This window comes from Lactuca serriola, chromosome 8 (genome assembly GCF_051521515.1).
Source record: "Lactuca serriola cultivar US96UC23 chromosome 8, Lser_US96UC23_V15, whole genome shotgun sequence".
NCBI lineage: Eukaryota > Viridiplantae > Streptophyta > Magnoliopsida > Asterales > Asteraceae > Lactuca > Lactuca serriola.
Window position 1 is genome coordinate 231,614,935 of NC_136415.1, and position 23,966 is coordinate 231,638,900.

At 30.1% G+C, this 23,966-nt stretch overlaps 1 protein-coding gene across 1 annotated transcript in view; it reads right to left on the reverse strand.

Moving 5' to 3' along the window:
• Positions 1 to 6,496: 6,496 nt before the first annotated feature.
• The window catches only part of LOC145071384 (wax ester synthase/diacylglycerol acyltransferase 4-like), a 33,780-nt gene continuing 16,310 nt past the window's right edge, over positions 6,497 to 23,966 (reverse strand). The window contains exons 3-5 of the mRNA XM_079018279.1: positions 7,145 to 7,504; positions 6,913 to 7,050; positions 6,497 to 6,771 (exon numbers count right to left, since the gene is read on the reverse strand). Coding sequence (XP_078874405.1) covers positions 6,625 to 6,771; positions 6,913 to 7,050; positions 7,145 to 7,504 — 645 coding nt within the window. The 3' untranslated portion in view covers positions 6,497 to 6,624. The remainder of the gene's footprint in view (positions 6,772 to 6,912; positions 7,051 to 7,144; positions 7,505 to 23,966) is intronic.

The following is a 23,966-nucleotide window of genomic DNA, read 5'->3' on the forward strand; positions in this document are numbered from 1 at the left end:
CTTCTTCCCTACTATGATCCATGAAAAACACATTTTGGTGTTAGATCTTCAAAAACACCAAGAACACACACTAAGTTTTGGACCATAATCACCCCTTTCAAGCCTCTATAACGTATATACACTTATCACAACTAGTTATATGCTAAGAACACTTGAAATTATACATGAAAACATCATCTCGTATGATATTCAAGTGTTTGCAGCCGCACACCTTCATGGTGGCCGTACACACCCTTTTTAGATCCCAAAATGGCAACAAACTTCATTTAAGGCTAAGGCATGAAGAATGAAACCTTCCTAGATATCCCTTATAGCTTAAAATCATGTTTTGGCACGTTCCATAAGGAGTGTGCGGCCGCACACACTTCTTGGGCGCACACCCTGGCCGCACACACACATTTGTTGTGCATTTTGACCATACACTCCCTTGTATAGTTATATACCACTCATATATAATCATATATGGTTGTAACACTTCATAATAAGTGTTTACTAGTCCCTAAGGTGGTTCCAAATCAATAATTAGTTATTACATACACTAATTGTATACACACACACACACACACACATATATATATATATATATATATGTCATTATATGGTTAATAGGATTCGTTTGTGCTCAAGTCTTCAATTGACACTCAACTTCCTATATCAATCTTACATTCGACTTATTCACAGACAGGTGAGTTCATACCCCTTAAACTTATCTTTTAAACGATTTTAAATGCTTTTATAGGTGGGATACAAGTAGAAAACATGTTAGTTATAAGATCAATCACGTGTGATTTATAACTGTGTTTCAATCAAGGATTTCATATACTTCAAACTGTGTTTCAAAACAATCTACTTTTAAATCGTTTTATAAACTGACATCAAGTCATTATTTATTCATTGTTCAAAGCTCTTTAACTGTAATTCAAAACCTCTTTTCAACTTATATATACTATCAAAAGCATGTATATATATGTATGGTTATATACATAATGTTTAAAGGACTTAGGACTGCTAGCTCGCTTTATTTCCTTTTCCTTGTTTGGATGTGGACTTAGGGTATCGATCAGTTGTCCGAATGTCATCTAAATATTAGATGTATATTATGTATACATATGTAGACATAAAAGTTCTATTCAATTAGTTCAGTACCTTTGGGTAGCAAGGGTATACATTCATCTATTCATATACATAACTTACTAGTAAACTATAAGAGGTATAGTTTAGGAGAATACTATCATATACAAGTACTATAACAAAGAATACTATAACAGAGATTACTATGACAGAGAATACTAGTCAAAGAATACTATAACAGAGAATACTAGATAGAGGATACTATATAGAGAATACTATACAAAGGATACTATACAGAGAATACTATACATAGAATACTATTACTATAACAAGTATACTATAACAAGATTCAGAGATAACATACTGTGAGATACTACTTCGTAACACATCGACTATTTCGTTATGTCTCGTTTTGTAACCAGAATCTCCTGGAGGGAGAGCGTGAGTTTGTGTATGGATCTATACTGGATTGAGTATCCTACACCTCTGTTGTTCGCTACAGTGGGACTTGCAAGTCTACGGGTGCCAAATGTCATATCTTCCGACGTCTTTCATCGTCGTGTCATATTCAGATTAGTATAGCAACAATCATATCACATTTTGCCTTAATTTAACCATTGTTTTTAAGGTATTTATTAATTCGGTGATTAATACAAATAATACCGTAGTACACATACACATTTTCCTATTATATTCAAATTGTGATCTTCTCACATAAAGGGTAATATAAAACTATGTTTTGGAAATGATAGTCATTCTTGGGAAAAGCACTCACGTTTACAAAGGAACAAACATACAAACAGTTGGGTCTTGGTAGAAGACTACTTTTTATACTAGTAGAAAATATAGGATTTTCTAGGGGTTTTCAAACATATACAAACCTTTACATTGTTCAAATACAAACGTTTTCATCAAACTTATACAATTGTTGACACTTAATACTTATGAACTCACCAGCTTTAAGGCTGATCTATGCTTTCAAAATAAGTTTTATTCTCAGGTCACCAGTAGACAGGTACTGATGACCAGGTTTTGAGAAGACGGAGCTTCTTCAAGACTCGTCTTTTATTTTGATAATTGTTTTTGGTGTCTTATTACTATTAAAGAACACATTTGTATGAAATTATACTATTAATGCAATGGATGATGTTGTTGCTTATTTACTACTTTGCATTGTTATGATACTGTACATGACATCCTCCGCCCCAGAACGTTTCCACCGTTCTTGGTTTTGGGGTGTGACACATTATCAAAGTCGCAAACATTAAAAGTAGAGGGTCTATCAATGTCATCCTCAACCATCGAATCATCACAAATTTCTTTACCTTTTGACTTAGATGTGACATTAATGACAGATAACTGAGAACAATCAATACTTTCCTCCTCCTCAATTTCACTGATTACGCTAAAACTATCAGAATTATCATTGATATGAGCAAAATTATATTGAGAGTCAAGTTTCGAATTCTCAGTTCTTTTCAAAATTTTGATTTGTTCACTTTTGGTCAAAGTTTCATTCACTATCTCAACAAGTTCATCAGCATTCAAATATTCGTCTATCTTAACAATACCATAAGCAAATCGATTATCAGACACTTTATCGAATTCTGCTATGGTTTTCTCACAATCATAGGACAAACTATCAACTTTCTCTCTTTCGAAAACAAGAAAAGGAAACAATTTTCTATGTTGTTCTTTTCTTATATTAGATGAATGATGCAATGTAGTCAATTTAGCATATAATATTTTTGTTGAATTACAGTAAATGTTTCGCTGAGCAAGTAACATTCGAACATCATTATCTAGACATTCCATATCCTTATTCACATTACTCAATTGCAATTCCAGATACTCTACCCTGCTTCATTTCGAATCTAGCAATTTTTGGGTCTCTAGCAACTAGATGTTTAGTTTCTTAGCTTCATTACTAGCAGACACCACAATTGTATCAAAGTAAGAAACAGTATCATCAAATGCATTTATTTCAGAATCATAACCTTGTAAAGGAATGTTAAAAGATTGGAGAATAGAACGTACCTTCGTTGTCATCGGTGATTTCTCTCCTAATTTGGTCTTGAAACAATGACCAGTCACCATTTCGTCCTTATCCTGTGCAAATTGTGCGAACATATCCCCATGCGTCAGATTACGCATCTCTTCGTCATCAGATCCTGAAGACCAGATATGATACGTGCCATCTTCCTCACCTTCTCCTCTTGCAACCAATGGCATCCCTTTCGCTTTTGTACGAACCTCTTCCAGTTTCTCCACATAGTATGCTTCGTCCTTGACCTTATTCTTTTTCTCATCTTTCTTACGAAGCATACAATCATTTGCCAAATGATTTGCTCCGTTGTAGTAGTGACAGTCAATGCCCAAATATCCCTTATGTTTCTTCTCAATTTTGGCTTCAGTTTCCTTCACATCATTCTTCACGAATTTCTTCTTCTCCTCACCTACAGATTTATTATCGAAACTTGCTTTAGCATCACCTTGCTTCACCTTGGAGTTGAATGGTTTCTTAAAGAACTTTTTAACTCGATTTTTCGAGTAAAAAGCAACTGCTTCATCATTAGAGTTCATTAGAAAACTTTCTTCATCAGAATTATCTTTTTCACCTGCCTCTTTCTCAGACACTATCGAAACAAGAGCTAAAGAGCCTCCTAAACTAAGTTTCGACTCTTCAGCCATCTCATTCACTTCACTTTCATGAGTTTTCAACTGATTATACAAATCATTCAGAGATGAAGTATCGAAGCTTTGTGGATTCTTTACTATCATACTGACACTTCTCCATTCCTTACAAAGTCCCATCACAAAAGTGAGATTGAACTCCATTAATGACCTTATGATTCCATAACAATTGCATCTATAGATCAGTTCATTAAGACGATCATCGTAAACTTTAATTGTTTCATTCTCTTTTTGTCTGAACTCTTTCAGCTCCACAAGACACTGCTTAATAGAATTTATCTTCGTTTTCTCGCTTCCTTGATACTTTTCCTTAAGAGTGTTCCAAATATCCTTTGCAGTTTTACAACCACGTACGTAATTGTAAACAATAGGCGACAATGCACCTCGCAATTCTCTCAAACAACGCTTTTCGTTGTTCTTCAGCCTGGTGGATTGATCAGTAACTACAGGTGTTGATCCAGATGATCCAATAGTTTGAACATTCGATGGAGGTTGAGCGATTCCTGTAATGCAGCTCCAGAGTTCCTCATCCAATCCATTCAAGTAATCCTCCATTCAATCGTCCCACTAATCATAGTACTTAGGAATCAACATATGAATCTTCGTAGAAGATCCTAACAGATGAGAAACTGAAGTCATCGTGTTCATGTTGAAATTTGCCATTAACGGACGTATAAGATTTTTCAGAAAAACTTGAAGAAATTTGAAATTGAATGAATAAATTGATCAGAAACTCAAAATCGATTACTCGATTACACAATTCAAATGCAGAATCAAATCAAAACTGTAGATCAGAGATGATTTTCAGAATCAAACATTGCGGAAACTTTTGAGACAAACTCACAACTCAAAAACTAGAGACTCAATTGAAAATCAGATCTTCGCAGTATTGATTGCTACCCTGATACCAATTATAGAAGTGTTTAATCGAGTATAAGAATCAAATCAGAGTAAAACGATGTAATATGAACACAACATAAATAAGATCTAGTTTAGCTCATATTACTTTCAGAGAACTAGAGTACAAAACTGATAGTAAAAATGGGAAAAACTCTACTATCAACTCTATGTTCAGCTCCTATTTATAGGAGGCTGAAAGTACAAAAAATACTAAGGCTAGACATCACGCTTCATGAAAAAGATGCCTTAGAAAATACATAGAAAACATATGGAAGTGACTAATACACAAGACTTCGACATATTACAAGATATTTTGGCTCTACAATATGATTGGATAAAGCTGACATCATTTGTTGACATTGGTCTTGAGAAAATCCTTTAAACATGTTTGACAAATCATTCTAAATAGAATTGATTTGAATTTGAGGATCTTCATTGGCATTAACTGCGGCAACATAATTTGTTTTGTATTTTGGTTTGTAACCAGGAGGATATCCATGGAGCTTGTAGCACTTATCAACAATATGACCTTGAAACTTGCAGTTACTACAAAAAAAGTCTATCTTTATTAGTATAAGATTTGTTGTTGTTTTGAGGCTTACGCGAATTGTTTTGACTTGTAGCTCAAGCCTTGAAAGCCATAGATTGAGAAGAAGCATTTGTCATAGATTTTTATTTCTCTTCCTAATTGAGTAACACCCTGTTCCCGAATTAAACTTAACTAGAGAAAGGAAAGGAAATGGGTTGAAATGAGCAGAAAATAAAAGAAATTGGCGTTCACGAATTTCATTAAAGAGAGGAAGTGGAAGGAAGTAGAGGGAATTGAAAGAATGACTTTCCCTCCTAACTTTCCTTCCGATTTGGGAGGATTTCCCTTGCTTTCTTTCTTTTCTCTCATAACTTTCTTTTCTCTTCTTTTCTTTTCTTTTGATAAACTCGGGAACTAGGCGTAAAGAAAATACTCGATTGACAGAAGGAAAATTCACGAGTTCTTCAGTGAGATATTTCAGTTTTGTGAAATAAACTCTATTACTTTGTTGAAATTGGTCCTTTAAATATTCCCTAATTTCTCAAGCAGATTCAGTGAACATAATACTTGTAGTGATTTCTTTGGATACGAAATTGAGTATCCAAGAAATAACAAGCTTGTTGTGCGCATCCATGCACTATAGTTAGGATCAAAAGAATTAGGTTTAGAAAGAGAACGTTTAATAAATCCATTTTTGTTCTTCATAGAGAGAGCAATGTTCATGGGTTGGCTCCATGAACTTTACAAGTGATCAATTGAGAAACGAGTACGAATCAATGACCATCTAAATGATGCAGATAATATAGATGCAAATGCAATCGGAGCAACAAACAAACTAGATGATCCATATTTAGTTGTCGACATCAGTGTTGAATGAAAAAGAAAATCAGCGGAATGACAGATTAGGAAAAGAAACACAATCAGTGGGGCAGCTGATCGGAGAAATGAAGAAGACGATCAAAAAATTTTATTGGAAGCATAAATTTCCACTCTAATACCATATTACGAGATACAAAATGAAGATGAATCAAGAAATGATTTCATTACTCTGAAAATTGTGACAAGTTATATACAAGACGGTAATCTAACAAACTATCATTAAGTTACATAATAGACTCTAAACCTTCTATAAAGTACAATAAGACCCTTTATATTTAACAACTCATCAAAAGGAAAATGATCATTTAACAATTATAAGTTTAACAATCAACACAAAATTAAAGAACACACTGAAAATTACAAATGATGTTTAACACTCGCTAATGAAAGCACATACTACCATTACATAATAGTCAAATCAATAAATAATCAAGAAGTTTTGTCTTATATTTAATTACGATAATATTTGATCATCCGTAGGGATAACGAAGATCAATAATTTTTTCCTGAAATGACTTATAAAATCCATGGACATGGTATAAACACACAAATCATTCAGACTTAACTGCAGCATCAAAAATCATATTGAAAGCTTTCTCTATACATGTCTGGAACTTCTCAGGATCTATGAAACCTTTCTCCGTTCCTACTGCGACCCTCAACTCGTCCATGTAACTAATTGTTGTCACCGTAAGGCTCTGCCAGAAGTTAATATTGAAGAAAACTCTTTAGAGTTTAATTAATAAAGTAATGTGCATGGACACCAGTATGGAGAATCGTAAATCATTGGAACAGATAGAAAATTAATTAGTTAGTAAAAAAAATGTGATGATTGATACCTGTGGGCCATTGATGGGCATGTAATACAAGCCTTTAACTCGTTGATTAGAAAGAGTCATCTTTTCAAGTGGCCCGATTACATTTGACACCCCCATGCTTGAATTCTTAATGATTCCATGAATGTATTTAGCTGTTACCTTTATATGTATTACCAATAGCATTTCAATACGAATTAGATTTAGATAAAAAGAAAAATAATATTACACTAGAATGCTAATGATGTAAAGATACCTCTGGGCCTCTATACTTTCTCAAATACTCAAGTAGAACTCCAGTAAGATAAACCGTACAGGTATTTCTCTTCCTCCTAATGATAGTTTGTGTTTGTTTAATAAATTTAAGTGGATTGAAAGACTCATCATTCCGGTAAAGCTCTGGTAACGAAACATGTAAGAAAGTAAACTGATTTCCCCATAGACTTTTAGCTTCTTTATTTTGAACCATCTCAATCACAGACTTATAAGCACCAATAGATCGGGTGTTAAGCACTACCAAAGCTGTGGGCCTTGTATTTCTTTCTTCTTTACTAGTTAAATCCATGTATAATCTTGTCCCCAGGAAGATCATTCCGTTGACCACATCATTTATTGTCTGTATAAGCCAATACAATAAGATGGAAAAAAAATATAAGAACAAAATTTCATAATTGTCCATCTCCATGAAGCATAATGTTTAGAGATCATACCCATACATTCAAACTAATAGTTAGTTTATTAATAAAAAGGACAGGCAAATCATATTTTTATTCAATTAATAATCATTTATTTTATCATTAATAAATGGAAATGATCTAACAACCCAATTAATGATCATTGAATATTCATGTGAATTTGATAATACAAATAGAACATTTCATAGTTGATGTAAATACATAAAGATAATATGAGAAATAAAAAGGATAGACAGATCATATTTTCATTCAATTAATTATCAATAATTTTTTTTTCTAAATTTCATAAGAAATACATTATTTCTATTTGCATGTTATTATAAACTAGGTGTGAAACATGTGTATTACACAAATTGATTAAAAAAAAATAAATATTAAGATGTAAATATTAAGTATTTTTTAAAATAAAATTTTAAAATAAATAAACATCTTCAACTAACCATTAGGATCAAAAGAATCACTAATAAGAAGATTATCCAAAATATCAATAATTATATTACCATCATTTAAACCATCAACATTTCCTTCTCTTTTGTCTGATAGTTAGTTTGAAAATGTTGTTGTTTCTTCAATATCAAATGTTTTTTTGTTAATCTTAAGACTTTGCATTTTGACCAACTGTAGAACTTAATGAAGCATTCACAATATTTTGTCTACTTATATTAAAAACTCATGTATTATATGAATTGATTTAGAAAAGAAATATTTAAAACTAAGGATTAAACATTAACACATTTTAAAAAGATATATTTCATTAGGATTTAACTGAAATAGGGAATTATTAGGTATTTTTTAAAAGAAAATGTTGTAGCGTTAACCATAGTTTGCAATAACTTCAACGAAATCACTCTATTTTTTAATGGCCGGTTAGTGGTTAGAAGTTAATATCATTAAGTTAGTAGAATTCATCAACACTCATATTCAAACTCGGGACCTCTAATATAGGATGCAAAGCATCTACTAAATGGGCTAGTCCCACATTGGCAAGCAAAGCACTCTAGTTATCAAGAAATGATGAATTAGTAAGCACCTTTAATAAAAACAAATCGTTGAAATATCAACCATAGTTTGTTATAGCTTGAACTAAATGACTCTAAAAAACAAATCGTTGAAATATCAAACATAGTTTGGTATAGCTTGAACTAAATCACTCTATTAATCACCGGAATTATATGTGGTCATTTCACTTCTTATATTATCTTTATGCTTATGTATTTACATCAACTATGAAATGTTCTATTTGCATTATCAAATTCACATGAATATTCAATTTTTTTTACCGTTTAAATGAAATTGACACTAATTGAAAAAAATAAAAATTAACTGATCATTACTAGTTATTCTAAACTAAATTATAATATTACATATATAAATATTAGTATGATGTGTCATATTAATTGCATTTAACTAAAAAAACTACAAAATAACATGTGGATTGAAATTTATTAAAAAGAACATCACATAATTATATTTAACAAATTTAATGAGATAATGACATTTGAAAAAAATGATCTTTATTTATTAGGGTGAATTTTTTTTCTAAGATTTTTTTGCATTTATTATCACATTAAGTGTATTTAATAAATTATATATATATATATATATATATGTGTGTGTGTGTGTGTGTGTGTGTGTGTGTGTTGGATTAGTGTCGTAGTCCATAACTATTTTGGTATGTGCTTGACCCGATTATGAGCATGGTCCTTTTGGGTTGCCTTCACCATAGCAATATGTAAGATGAATTATAGGAAGAGAGAGGATTAATTATGATTTATTAATCTATTATGCGAATAATATATTAAAGGAGAAATCATATTGTTTAATTAATATTAGTCAAGAATCAATTAAGAATTAATTTTGTGGCTAAAAGAGATTAATTGAACTTAAGGGGACTGGAATTGTAATTATAATATAATTGCAATTGGGCTATGAATCACTTAAGAATAATAGGTTGGACGAATTATATAGGAAGCCCATAACGAATTCGTCCAAGGGATATTCTAAAGGGGTCCATGGACTGCTTAGGGCCTAAGCAGTCATATTAGGGTTTCCTAGTTTGATAACCCTAATAGTCTAAGTATATATGGAACCCTTACGCACCAAAAACGTAGCTAGCACTTGGATTAGGGTTTCCAGACATTTTTGAGTGCCTCTTCTCTTCTCCTAATCATTCTTCTTGCTCTTGGTGTTTGTGACTCCATTAGAGGTGCAACACTTGAGGCACTAAGCTTTCTGAAGCTAGGGATTGATTGTTATTGATATATAACAATCAAAGGTAATACTAAACCCTTTATTTCATTTCTTATATGATAGATCTAGGGTTTATAGCTTTGGATATTCAATTGCATGTTTATTAGACAAACTAGATCCAAAAGCTATTAGGGTTTGCATGTACACCATAGCAATGATGTAGTGCTCAAAACCCTTCAGTGGTATCAGTGTCGAGGGCTATTTGTTGAGTATTTGATGCTATAGTTGATTATTCATGCTTAAAATCGAAATTTTTTGGTTTCTGGGGGCTGGACTCGCTGAGTCCATAGCTGAACTCACCGAGTCCACTAGGAACTCGACGAGTCATATGCTGATTCGACGAATCAGAGTCACAGATACCTGATTTCGTGGGATTTTGACCTGTTTTGGCTGTGGATAATTACCTAAAACGTTTTTTATTAATAAAAAAACATATTTTATCAATATTTGGATATTATCCTTGCCAAAATAGAAGATAATTGTCAAAATTTAGATAATATTTTGTTTTATTAGATAAAGATTGATTATTTGTAATTTATATTTGAATTATCTTGTGATAAAAGTTTCAATTTTCCTCTTTAAGTTTTATAGTTTAAATTTGTACTTAAAAGTTTTGTTTTTGAAATTTAAATAGTTAAACCCAAATGTTTTGAAAAGTTTCAAAACTTGTCCTCAAGTTATGGAATTTAAATCTTGATTAAAAGGTTAATTTTGAAATGTTTAAATTCTAAACCCTAAGTTTGAAAAAGTTTCAAAACTTGCCCTCAAGTTTTGGATATTAAAATTTAATTCAAAGTCTTAATTTGAAATTTAAAATTCTAAAACCCAAGTAATTTGAAAAAGTTCAAATTACACCCTTATGGTTTTTATTAATTAAATAAAGTGTATAATTAAAGGAGATTTAATAAACCCATAAGTTTTGGTTTACATTTAAATTAAAAGTGCAATTTGTTAAATTAGACCACCTAATATTTTAAAAGTGTAAAATACACCCTATACTATATATAACATTAAAAGCCTAATATTATATATATGTATCAGTAAAAAGTCAGTATTACCGTTAGTAGGACACATTCACGAAGTTGGTCTATAAGGAGTGTTTATGGAAATTGCCTATAAAATGGCGATTGAATGGGTATCCACTGTTACCCACCGCACTCTTGACTAATGGAGGGTCGTTAGCCGAACAGGTAGGATAGGACGAAACCTTCCATTATAAGTATAATGAAGTATATATTAACTAAATGTTTTTTTTCAAATTCCCAAATCATAGTTACTTTAGGAAAAATGTGAAATGTGTGATAATCCATGGAATGACACTTTGTACCCTTGCCGAGACGATAGTGGAGCGTGTGTGGTTAACCGGCACACTAATTTGGATTTGGCATTGGTAGCGAAGGGTGGCTCGATGTTTATCATAGATAAATGGAGTGTGTGTGGCTAACCGGCACATTGATTAGGTGATAGTAACATTGAGTGCACCACGTAGATTTGTATGGTTATTCACACCTTATTTGTGATCCTGGGCATCCCAGTAACAAATAGAAGGGCATAATCGAGATTAAACATGCCATTGAAAGGTACAATGAATCTCAAAAGATCTAGGAATTTCAATTCATTTAAAACTTAAACTTCTTTTTCGTTTTTCATGGTGGAAATTGGTAAATCGTCATTTATCTACCTTCAAATATTCTGCAACTAGATTATGGCATCCCTCTTCTAGGTTGTAGAGTATTGTGTTGAATACTAGCCTTCATATTTCATTTGGGTATTTTATTAATGATTCTAATCACTTAACTTGAACTTTCTCTCGTTTTGTAGATGTCAAACAACTATGGGTTTCCTAAATCCCTTGGAACAAGGTTTCCAAACGAAGAAGATATTCCACGATATGGTCGAGGAACAAGAAATCATGTTTCACTTCCTCCACCTCCTCCAATTGTTCTCCCTAACCCACAAGTTCGAAGGCTTGAAAACTTCGAGCTCACTCATGCCCTTTTGGCAAGTAAACACGAAGATAGGAAACCTGTATGTGCACACGTCTTAGAGATGAAGTCACACATTGACAGGTTAAGGATGTTGGGTGTCGAGATTTCAGGTGAGTTAGCTGTTGACTGGGTTCTTCAGTTGCTTCCTAAATCATATAGTGAGTTCGTTAGAGAGTACTATATGATGGACCACGACGTGACCCTCATTGAGTTGACCTATTTGCTTATAGCAGCTGAATCATCAATGATCTGGCGTGCTGATCAAGCAAATTTGTCTGATGAATCAAGCTCCCAAACTTCAATGGACATTGAAAATGGTGACATTGGAAATCAAGAAAGCGTAAATTCTGAGATAGTTCCTTGTACTATTACAAAAGAGTCCATTTGTTTCTATTGCAAAGAGAATGGGCATTGGAGACGAAGCTACCCTATCTACCTGAGAGATCTATGAGATGGGAGAGTCAAGATGTATGGCTCTATTTCAGGTAAAATCCACTATCTAGCTCTTTTGAGTTCCTATTCTAGATTCATAATACATGATGTGATAAGATTACATTTTGATGTTTTTGTAGGATCGAAAAAAAAAAAAAAGAGGAAGCTCAAGGGAAGAAGTGAGTTGAATCTGATCATGAAGAAATGGATTTTGATCGCATTGCTTGAAGATTGGATTCTTGAGCTACTACATGGAGTTAGAATAGATTGCTAAGAAATATGTAATAGCATAGTTTTTCATTTGAATGCATTGTAAGGACAAATTTTTTCCGCAATAAAATAAATTTTGATTTTATCTTATTTATTTATCCTTGCAATGGTGTGTATTAAAAATTGATGTTTGAATGTTTCTATTATTAGCAATGATGATTTGGTTTTTAATTTGGTTATTTGTGGAAATGTCGAGAATTTACTAAATAGGGAGAGTTTCTCATCGCCCAACTTCCAATTGGACAGAAACTTGGAATCATACAACTTGGTTTCGTGATGAATGAGAAATTTCATATTTGGGAAATTGAGACTAATTCTTTTACAAAGTGTCAAATGAAAGACTAGGAGATTGAGTATACTAGGTTGTATGTTGATCAAGTCCACCACAAGAGTGATAAAGACATTCGTCATGATTTACTAAAGGTTGGTAAATATGGTTATACTTATAAGATTAAGTGTAATTGTGAGTTGATTGAAACATTTTCAATCAATAACAGAACGAACAAGAAGAATCAAGTAGGCAAAAAGATAAAGGTTTCTCCATTCTAAGAAGAAAGGAGAGTACCTTTTATTGTATTTTTATGATTAGTCTTAATGATTAAGAACCATATCTCAATTGACCCCCTAAGTAAGTCTTAGTGCATTTATATGGCTAAGAAGAGGAATCGAGAATTGTGGAAATGTTTAAAATCAAGAAGTCAATCATAATTCGTTCCAACATCGAGTTTTAGAGTTATACTCCAAGATTGTGAATTGAGTGACAAGTCTTAAGTAGGTTTATAACACACATCAAATGTGGAATTTGGAAAAGTTTTCTTATTCTTGGACATTTGAAATTGGTAAGTTGTGATGTCTTGGATAAGATAAAGACTAACTAGGACCAATTTTGTGAAGTGTTTAGTCTTGATAAAAACTACACTAATTCTTGAATATTTGTTTGTCAAGAAATGTTTCCTGACATGAGGTTTGTAACCTATCGAGGTTGACATAATTTTGTTTCTATGTCATTCCAGTTAGTTAATTATGCATATGAGTTCTATGAGTTCTCATTTGAATGCATAAAGACAAAGCGCCTTGATCAATGAAAGTACATTGATACGTAGGGGTGAGTTACTTGGAAGACATGGTGGGCACTTGTGCTACCATGAGGCAAGAAATCAAAATTAAACAAGTTCAGTCCATATGAGGTTGGATTTGTCGCAAACCTTGGTTTTGGCAAATTCATATGGATAGGAAAACATACACAATAAAATCTGTGTCATAAGGTTTCCCTCCTTCATGAAAAATGATTGTGAGGAAATACTTTCACTAATAGATATTTTAAGAAGATAGCAGTTGTGTAAATTGTATTCTCAAATTCGATTATCATAGTTCGAATTGTGAGATTTGGCAATTAGTCTGGACTTTTGGGACTTAGTAACATAAGTTCTGAATTTGTTTAGACACACATATGAGCTTTCTAAGACAAAGGTGTATGAGTTTAAGAAGCTTAGATAAAGGCTTATCAAAGCATTAGGTATTAGAAATATGAACTTAAGGAATTCAATAAGCATTGTCTTCTGAAAGTTCAATCGTTTTCTGAATACATGTCAAAGCTAGTGGGAGGATAAGTGTTATGCTAATAAGGAAATAATCATTGTGTTAGTGGGAGCATGATTATTATTTATTGCAAATTAGCAATATTAATTATAGAAAAACAAAGATTCAATTTGCAGAGTTGCAAGGGTTGAAAAGTTGTTTTGTTATAATTAAGGGAGAGAATATTATACTTCATTTCAAATCTAAAGGCTTAGATTGTGGAATTTTAATCAAATTTAGTCATATATATATATATATATATATATATATGAATGTTATGTTGGAATGGTTCAACATGAGGAAATTCTATATATGGAAAGGATAATTGCATTCTCAAAAAAGTTGGTTATGATTACGGCATCCCTTTTCATAATCAAAAAGTTGTGAGAACATGGCAATTAGAAATATTATAGCAAAAGACTGGTAAAGTATCACATATTTATGTAAGACATTATGAATCGTGTCCCATCATCTTCGGGTATAGGATCGATTACATATGCTATAATGTTTGATCATTCTAAAATTTTCCAAATGGCCAGTGCATTAAGAGGGAAAAGGGATTAGAATCGGTTTTGACTAAAATAAATAAACAACTATCAAAGGATGATCCAAAGTTCGCTGAGGATTGGTCGCTTGTGAGTAGTTGGAAGTATAGTATTGGATTGACCATATCGACATTATTATGAATAGATAAGATTCTATAAAGCATGAGTTGTCGTATGGCAAATATGGAAATGTTTCCATATTGGGAGTTGGAAATTAAGAATTTATGTCTAGATTAGAAAATTTTATGCAAAAAGGATGTTCAAAGGAATGTACTTTGAGTGAGAGACATCACACATATAGAATTGTTTTGTAACAATTTCTGGTAGAGTACTTAGTAATTTCATTGACCAAGTCTTTGTGAATTTTTTGCTATAACTTTACGAAAGGATCGTTGCATAAAATGTTAGAATCTAACATATTCTAATAGTGGTAAGAAATTTGTATTCTTACACTAATGATAAGGATAAGGAATTATGAAATGAGCATCATTGGAAAAGTTTTCAGTTGATCTATTTCACAAAGTATGGACCATAGGTAAACATAGTGTGCATGCTCGTAGCATGGGACAACTATTGTTGTAATTCAAGTAATAAGTTGATTAGCTGAAACATTAAAACAATTAATAAAGAGTAATCAATATGGTGTTTAAATAAAAGTGTTTTATTTACACTCAAAAGTTTTGGGCCATATAGGATTAAGTATTATTATTGTGTTTCAATTTTGCATGTTTTGACTTCCAGAATAACTGGGTTATTCAAACCTCCACAGTCGGTTATACGTTGGAAGTAGGAATAAAAGAAGACTGTCAAGAATCTGTCTATAGATTGTCTAAAGTGTTTAGACATAGCACAAGTTTGCTCCAGAGTTCATGAGTACTTTGATAAGATTATAGTATTGGATTAAACTCACGCTCACTTGAATCACTTTATGGATTTTATCACGAGTGATTGTGAGACGATAATATTGTATATTCTTGAAACCGAGACGTGTGAGTTGTTATTTGTTGGTCGGTTGCACACTGATAATAAGTAAACGCACCAGTAACTTGGTGTTATAAAACTTATTGTTGTGTGTGATTTGACGAGTAACTACAAGCGAACATTTGAGTCAAACTTTATCCATTCCTTTTACCCAAAGTGGGATAAAAGCAATATTTTTGGGCCCCTCGATGATTTAGTGATGACACCCTAAGCGCTTGGCCAAGCAGGGACTAAGTTGATGTGTTCAATTGTAGTCCGTTGTCAGTCGTCATAAATCGGAAGTCAGGAAAAAATATAGAGAGAATGATCGAAATTCATGTCTTGTGTCTATACGATATCTTGAGAATGGAGGAATATATGATCCCTTATCTAAAGGACACGTGTATCTGATAAGATCAGAGTTGACAGCGGCTTTTGAAAGCTACAATTGTTGATCGGGTTCTGAAGTCATGCAAAATAGTTATTAGGCTTATCCAACTGGGAGACTGTTAGATTAGTTTCTAAGTCCATAACTATTTTGGTATGTGCTTGACCCGATTATGAGCATGGTCCTCTTGGGTTGCCTTCACCATAGCAATATGTTGAATGAATTATGGGAAGAGAGAGGATTAATTATGATTTATTAATCTATTATGAGAATAATATATTAAAGGAGAAATCATATTGTTTAATTAATATTAGTCAAGAATTAATTAAGAATTAATTTTGTGGCTAAAAGAGATTAATTGAACTTAAGGGGACTGGATTTGTAATTATAAGATAATTGCAATTGGGCTATGGATCACTTAAAAATAATAGGTTGGACGAATTATATGGGAAGCCCATAAGGAATTCGTCTAAAGGATATTCTAAAGGGGTCCATGGGCTGCTTAGGGCATAAGCAATCAGATTAGGGTTTCCTAGTTTGATAACCTTAATAGCATAAGTATATAAGGAACCCTTAGGCAGCAAAAACTTGACTAACACTTGTATTAGGGTTTCTATACATTTTTGAGTGCCTCTTCACTTCTCCTAATCATTCTTGTTCCTCTTGGTGTTTGTGACTCCATTAGAGGTGCAACACTTGAGGCACTATGCTTTCTGAAGCCAGAGATTGATTGTTATTGTTATATAACAATCAAAGGTAATTACTAAACCCATTATTTCAGTTCTTATATGATAGATCTATGGTTTATAGTTTTGGATATTCAATTGCATGTTTATTAGACAAACTAAATCCAAAAGCTATTAGGGTTTGCATATACACCATAGGAATGATGTGACATATAAATTGATTTTAATTAAACAATAAACGACAAAATGCCGTATGAATCTAAATTTATTCAAAAAAACAAAAAACTCACAAATTATATTTGGAAAATTCATTAAGAAGATGAAATGTAATTAAAATAATTTTTATCAATTAAGATAGATTCATAATTTTTTCAAACAATATTTTCCAAGATATGAAAGATTTGTTACATTAACTTTATGTTATACTAGGTGTAAGACCCATGTATTACATTGGTTAATTAAGAAAAATTAAATATAAAGGTCTAAATATTTGAGAATTTTGGATTTATAAGAAAATAAGAAAAATAATGAATTATTAAAATTGATTCTCTATCTTTTAAATTTAAATAAATAAACAAAATAAACTAATGAACGTTAATTTGAGAATTTTGAACTAAGAAGATAAGTGTATTAATAAAATTGATATTCATTTATTACTACATTTATTGTAATTATTATATTCAAGTATTATGTGAGATTTATTAAAATAGAATGACCCATAAAATGGCATGTGTAAAAGAAATTACTTCAAACTAACCATAAAGTAACATTTGTCTAATTTAATGAGAGTGTAACATGTGGCAAAAAAATCTTCATTTATTAGGATAGATTTAGATTTAAGTAGTTCCACAATCTCTCCACCCCACTCAAACCCTAAATCCACACACACCAAATCCATGCAATTTACTCTATCTTAAATGGTTGTCTCTGTTGCAACTAGTGATAATGGTGGTGGCCATCATTACCCCTCTATTATTCTCATTATTTTTTATTTTTTGAGAAGTATAGGTGTTTAAGAAAAACTTGCTAGAAATAAAGGTTCTTTAATTTGCTAGTAGAAACAGTGTTAGGAGGGGCCACATTACTCTCGTCATGAGACTTATTATATGGGATTATGAATTATTAAAGTAATTAACTTTTTGGTTTGTTCATATCTGGGTAACTATCTTTTTTTTTTTACACATCTAGGTAAAAAACTTGTTGGAAGTGTTTACATATGACTATTATGACCAGTTGTAGCAGCATACATCCGGCTACAGCAGGTCATAATAGTCATATGTGAACACTTTCAATAAGTTTGTTACCTAGATGTGTACAAAAAATAGTTAAATATATGAACAAAACAAAAAGTAAGAGTAAATTACACGAATGGTCCCTGCGGTTTGGACGAATTCATATTTTTGGTCTCTAACTTATTTTTTTTTAATTCGGATAGTCCCTACTATTTATTTTTATTGCACGTTTGATTCACGTCTTACCTAAAAAGACTACTGTACCCTTATTAATTTATTTTTTAATTAGTTTTCTTATTTATGTATTTATTTTTTATATCTTAAAAAAATTAATAGAACCCATATATATATATATATATATATATATATATATATATATATATATATATATATATATATATATTTCTCATCACCGTAAACCTAAAACCACATTTGAGAAATTTAGTATGGGTCTCACCGGTCACCATCACATCTCATCCTCCTCAACTTCTATTTTCTTTCCATCTTTAGTGGAATCGACGTCTTCACCATCCTTCTTTTTTTGGTCCTTCAATTCTACCGACCAACACCATAACCCACTGTCTCTTCATTTTTAGTGGGTTGTGGTGTTGATTCGACGGAGTTGAAGGATCAAAAAAAGAAGGGATGGTGAAAATGTCGATATTGCTAAAGATGGAAAATAAATAGAAGTTGAGGAGGATGAGAGATGGGATGGTGAGGAGATACAGATATGTGGGGTCTATTATTTTTTTTTAAATATATAAAGAATAAATAAAAAATAAGAAAATGAATTAAAAAAATAAATTAATAAGGGCACAATAGTCGTTTTAGGTAATACATGGACTAAGCGCACAACAAAAATAAACAGTAAGGATCATCTAAGTTAAAAAAATAAATTAGGGACCGACACACAAATTCCCCCAAACCACAGGGACCATTTGTGTAATTTACTCTTACTTTCGTTTTGTTCATATTTAGGTAACTATTTTTTTATACACATCTAGGTAATGAATTTTTTGAAAGTGTTCACATATGACCATTATGACTTGTTGTAGCCGGATGCAACCTGCTACAGCAGGTTATAACAGTGATATATGAACACTTCCAACAAGTTTGTTACCTACATATAGGTCTGGCAATGGAGCGGGTTTTGACCCTAATCCGATCCAAACCCTTAAGAATTATATGGGTTTGGAGTATAGTTTTTGATTCGTTACCCATTAATGATCTGTACCCGCTAACCTTTTTATCAAAAGGGTCGGCTATGGATCATCACCGATTTGATCCATTTATAACCCCCCCCTTATAAATTTTATAATTATATGTTTATATTTTATCATGTCTAAATTTTAATTTTAATTATAAAAAAAAATCCAAAGGGAAAAAGCCAAAAGACCAAACTATTTTTACATAGGACTCGAGGAGTCAACTTGTAGACGGTCTATTAACAAGAATCATGGTATAATTTCATTAATATTTCATCAAGCAACCACTAATTTTATTTATAAACCAATAAAGTCATTATCAACCGGAAGAAAGTTTGCAATTGTTATTCTCTATCTACGCATTCGACATTCAAAAATCAATTGGAAGTTACTACAATAGTGAATTTAATTCCAATCGAAAGTCCTCGAGTATGTAATGCATTTTCTAGATAAACATTTTTGTTTGATTATTCAAAAAACTTACAGTTTATGGGGCGGGTTTGGATATTTGTTGATTCACTGGATAAGGGTATAGATTTGATTACTCGAAAACATTGCGGGTTACGGAGCGGGTTTGGATTGCTCCAACCCTACCCCATTACCAAGTCTACCTAGATATGTACAAAAAAAGATAGTTACCTAAATGTGAACAAACCGAAAAATTAATTACCTTAATAAGTCATGTTGCCCTTATTATATATATCTTATAAAGCTAGCATTTTTCCTTGAACCTCATGCATTTGAAACTCCCAAGGCTATTCAACTTATATTCTTACTCAAACCATATTCATTTGAAACCTCCTATTTGAATGAATATCACTCAAAAGTCTCTTAATAATGATTAATTATTCAAAGGTTTTATAATTTATATAATATGTTTAATAAGTAATTAATAGATAGTCTATTATAAAAAGACCAATCTCTTTGAGTAGACACACGAATACATATCACATACAAAATTCACAAACAAAACAAGTTTAAATGTTTTGTGTTGATTTGAGGGCTTTGAACCATTTTCTAGCCATGTTATTATGTTGAAGTTTTTAATTTGTAAGTTTGTTATATATACTAATTCTTTATATATATATATATATATATATATATATATATATATATATATATTCATTTCTGGTTTAAGTATTCTTTTAAGACAATCATTGTATGTTGTGGTTGAAATTTTAATGCAAATTAGATTAGATTTATATTATGGATCATATATTATGGAATGTGATATAAATAGTATTTAATTAGATATTGTATATATGTTTGTATATTTGTGTTGCTTCAAAGAAATAATTAATTAAAAATCATGGATATGTCATATTATCCATGTAAGTCTCTCTTAAAATGCAAATTGTCTATCTTATCACTTTATATTTTAGTATATGTTTAACATTTTAATTATAATAGTGTTTTTTTAAAGTTTTCTTTCACTTATTAATAATAATAAATGGTAAATTATAAAAATCATGGATATTTTATATTATCCATGAAAGTCTCTTTTGAAATTGAAATTGTCAATCTTATCACTTTATTATTTAGTATATGTTTCATATTTGAATAATAATATTAAGTGTTTCTTAAAAGTTTTCTTTAATTTATTAATAATAATAAGTGGTTTAAAATTAATGAACAATAATTTTAAATGATAATAACATCTAATTAAAAATTAGGTAACATTAGCTAGAAATAAATCGTACTCTAAATGATCATCATTATTGAAATTAAAAAGTAATCGCATAGGTAAAATATTTAAATTAATCAATCATAACATTTGTTATAAATAATACTAAATAGATAATTATATTTAATTCTATTAATGATGAATGTGAGTTGATGTCAAAGAATAATATTGTTGAAAATAGTTAAGATTATATATATATATATATATATATATATATATATATATATATATATATATATACTGTAAAAATATTATGTCAAAGTTAATGTCAATAAATAACCATTTTAAACATTTATTTTTTTAATATTTTAACAATATATTTTTAACCCGCGCCGCATAATGCGCGGGAATTAGTCTGGTATTGACAATATACGACCTATCTAGTTATAATTATAGCTCGCTAATTATTATTTATCGTTTTATTTATATCTTTTAATTTTAAAAATTTTAGTTGTAACCATTATTCTATATTATGTGTAAACTCAATTATTAGAAATATATAATTAATTTTAAGTATTATTTACAATATATTATATATTTTTTTTAACTGACAAACTAACCTACTCTAAAGCCACATATATCTACTAATGAGTCTTAAACTCATGGCCTCTCATTTGAAAGCATTATTTAGAATATATTATATTATTTACTAAACTTATAAATATCTTCATATTGATATTAGTATTTAATAATATACATTATAATGTTCTGAATACGAATCAAACACTAAATTAAAATACCCCATAACAAAATTACAACACGAATTAAATTCTCAGTTATGATATTAATTAAACACTAAATTAAAATTACCATACATTGATCATGAATAAGTATGCATTTTTAATATTTATGTTTATGTTGTTTCTTCATATTATAAATATACTTATTTGGTATTTTAGTATTGTGTCGGTCTGATATCACTTATTATATACATGTATTTCGTATGATGTTTGTAAATAAAAGGAACTTCTTAATCGAATAGAAGCTGAAACCTAGAGCCAGAACAAAAGGAGAAAAATACACAAATGTGATGAGTCAAAATGAAACAATATTATGTGTAGCAAGAAGAGTCCTAACTTATCAAGAGAGCACAATGTGTAATTACATCTAAGACATCAGGTACGAAATCTGTTATGGAAAATTATAAATATAGTATATCCAACTATTTTTATGGGATGCAACCTTGTGCTACAAGTCAAAGGTTTTGTCATTGACCATAATCCTTTCTAGAGCAAATTCAAAGTTGGAAATCATCATTCGAGCGAGATCTTAAGGAATTAAAGACGAAGTCAAGTGGAAATCATTTGATTTGCTTTTAATATCATGTTTTGCAGATTTATGATGATTTCTTACAAGTCTTATTATAAGATTATGGGCTAATCACCTTTTAGTTTCACTTAGAATAAACAAACCCATAGAAGATTAAGTTATGAATCATACATACATACTTATAAAGCTAACATTTTTTCTTGAATCTCATGCATGTTAAACCCCCTTTTTTAACTTTCTCAAACCATATTCATTTGAAACCCCATTTTTTAACTAATGCAACTCAAAAGTTTTCTTAATTATGATTTAACACTAAAAAGTTTTATAACTTATAGTATGTTTAATTAGCATTTATTGAAAAGTTTACTATAAAAGACCAATATTTTGTGTCTTTTGTGTTATATAAAATCTTACATGTAAGAAGGATTTAAGGATATTGTGATTCAAAAGTTTTCATATAGTCGAAGCATTCACGATCCAAATATGATGATTTGAAGAAATGAGTTATGTCGCATAGATGATAATTGTAATATGATTTTTTCTTTCAACCAAAACAAATGAAGCATTTCTATTTTTTTTTTTTTTTATATTCAGTTTCTCATTTAATCTTTATATGTGATTTGTGTGTATTACTTAATATTGAATGTGACTCTCCAAACATCAATATTTTGCTTGGAATATCTTTCTGTTTCTTTTTTTTTTCAAGAAAAATATTTTCATTGCAGGTTAGTGAAGAATTGTCATCAAGTTTCTATGGTTGAAAGATGTTAAATGAAGAAAGAAGATTCAGAAAATGGATATAGGTTTTTTTTGTTTGAGCAAAGTTGATGAATGTTAGTTTTTTCTTTTGATTTAAATGTATGTTTATGTAACATCTTTATTTATATATTCAACCACCAATGTTCTTATTTATTTGCTTGTAGTTTTTTTATTTTGATTATGTTTATTTTCTATTATTTTTTTGTTGGGTTATCCTACAAAACATATTTAAAAGACAATATTTAAAAGATAACATAATTTTGAACATTTGATATGTAATTATGATAGACTTATCATTATATATATATATATATATATATATATATATATATATATATATATATATATATATTATGTGATTTGTTTAACATGTATATGCACCTATGTATGTTATAAATTTATAATTAAATATTTTTATGTTTAATTATTGAAGGGATTAAAATGATGCATCAAATCCAATTATTTAGAAGAATATAATAATAATAATAATAATAATAATAATAATAATAATAATAACAATAATAATAATAATAATAATAATAATAATAATAATACATTTCAACATTCATTTGAAACTCACACTAAAACTCAAGAGTTTTCTAATTTATGTATATTTATTAGTTATAACTCAAGAGTTTTTAACTTATGATTATTAATTAGTAATCACTAATAAATTTTTATTTTCCTTTATTTATAAGGTTGTAAAGTTTTGCTTATTAAAAACATTAATGTATTTGAAGAGATTTGTCAATTAAATATAAAGAGTTAATATAAATGTTATAATAGATGTTTTAGTATTTTTATGTTATTAAAAGTTATAGTGTTTATTTTTCATATTTTTTATTATTCGTTGTATATATATCTTTTTTAATATAAATGTTATAATAGATGTATTTTTATTTTTATGTTACTAAAGTTGTAGTTCATATTTTTGTTCATACGTTTTGTTACCCGTTATATTATCATTCATTTGATATATAATTTACACAACTTTAAATGGTTTATAAAATTATCAAATAATTGTATATATCATAATAACTTGAAAATTAAACTATAATGTTTAATAAAACTAATATGTTAACTGTATGTTTGCTTTACTACTAACATTTTGTTTCAAAGTAGAAATATTAAATAAGA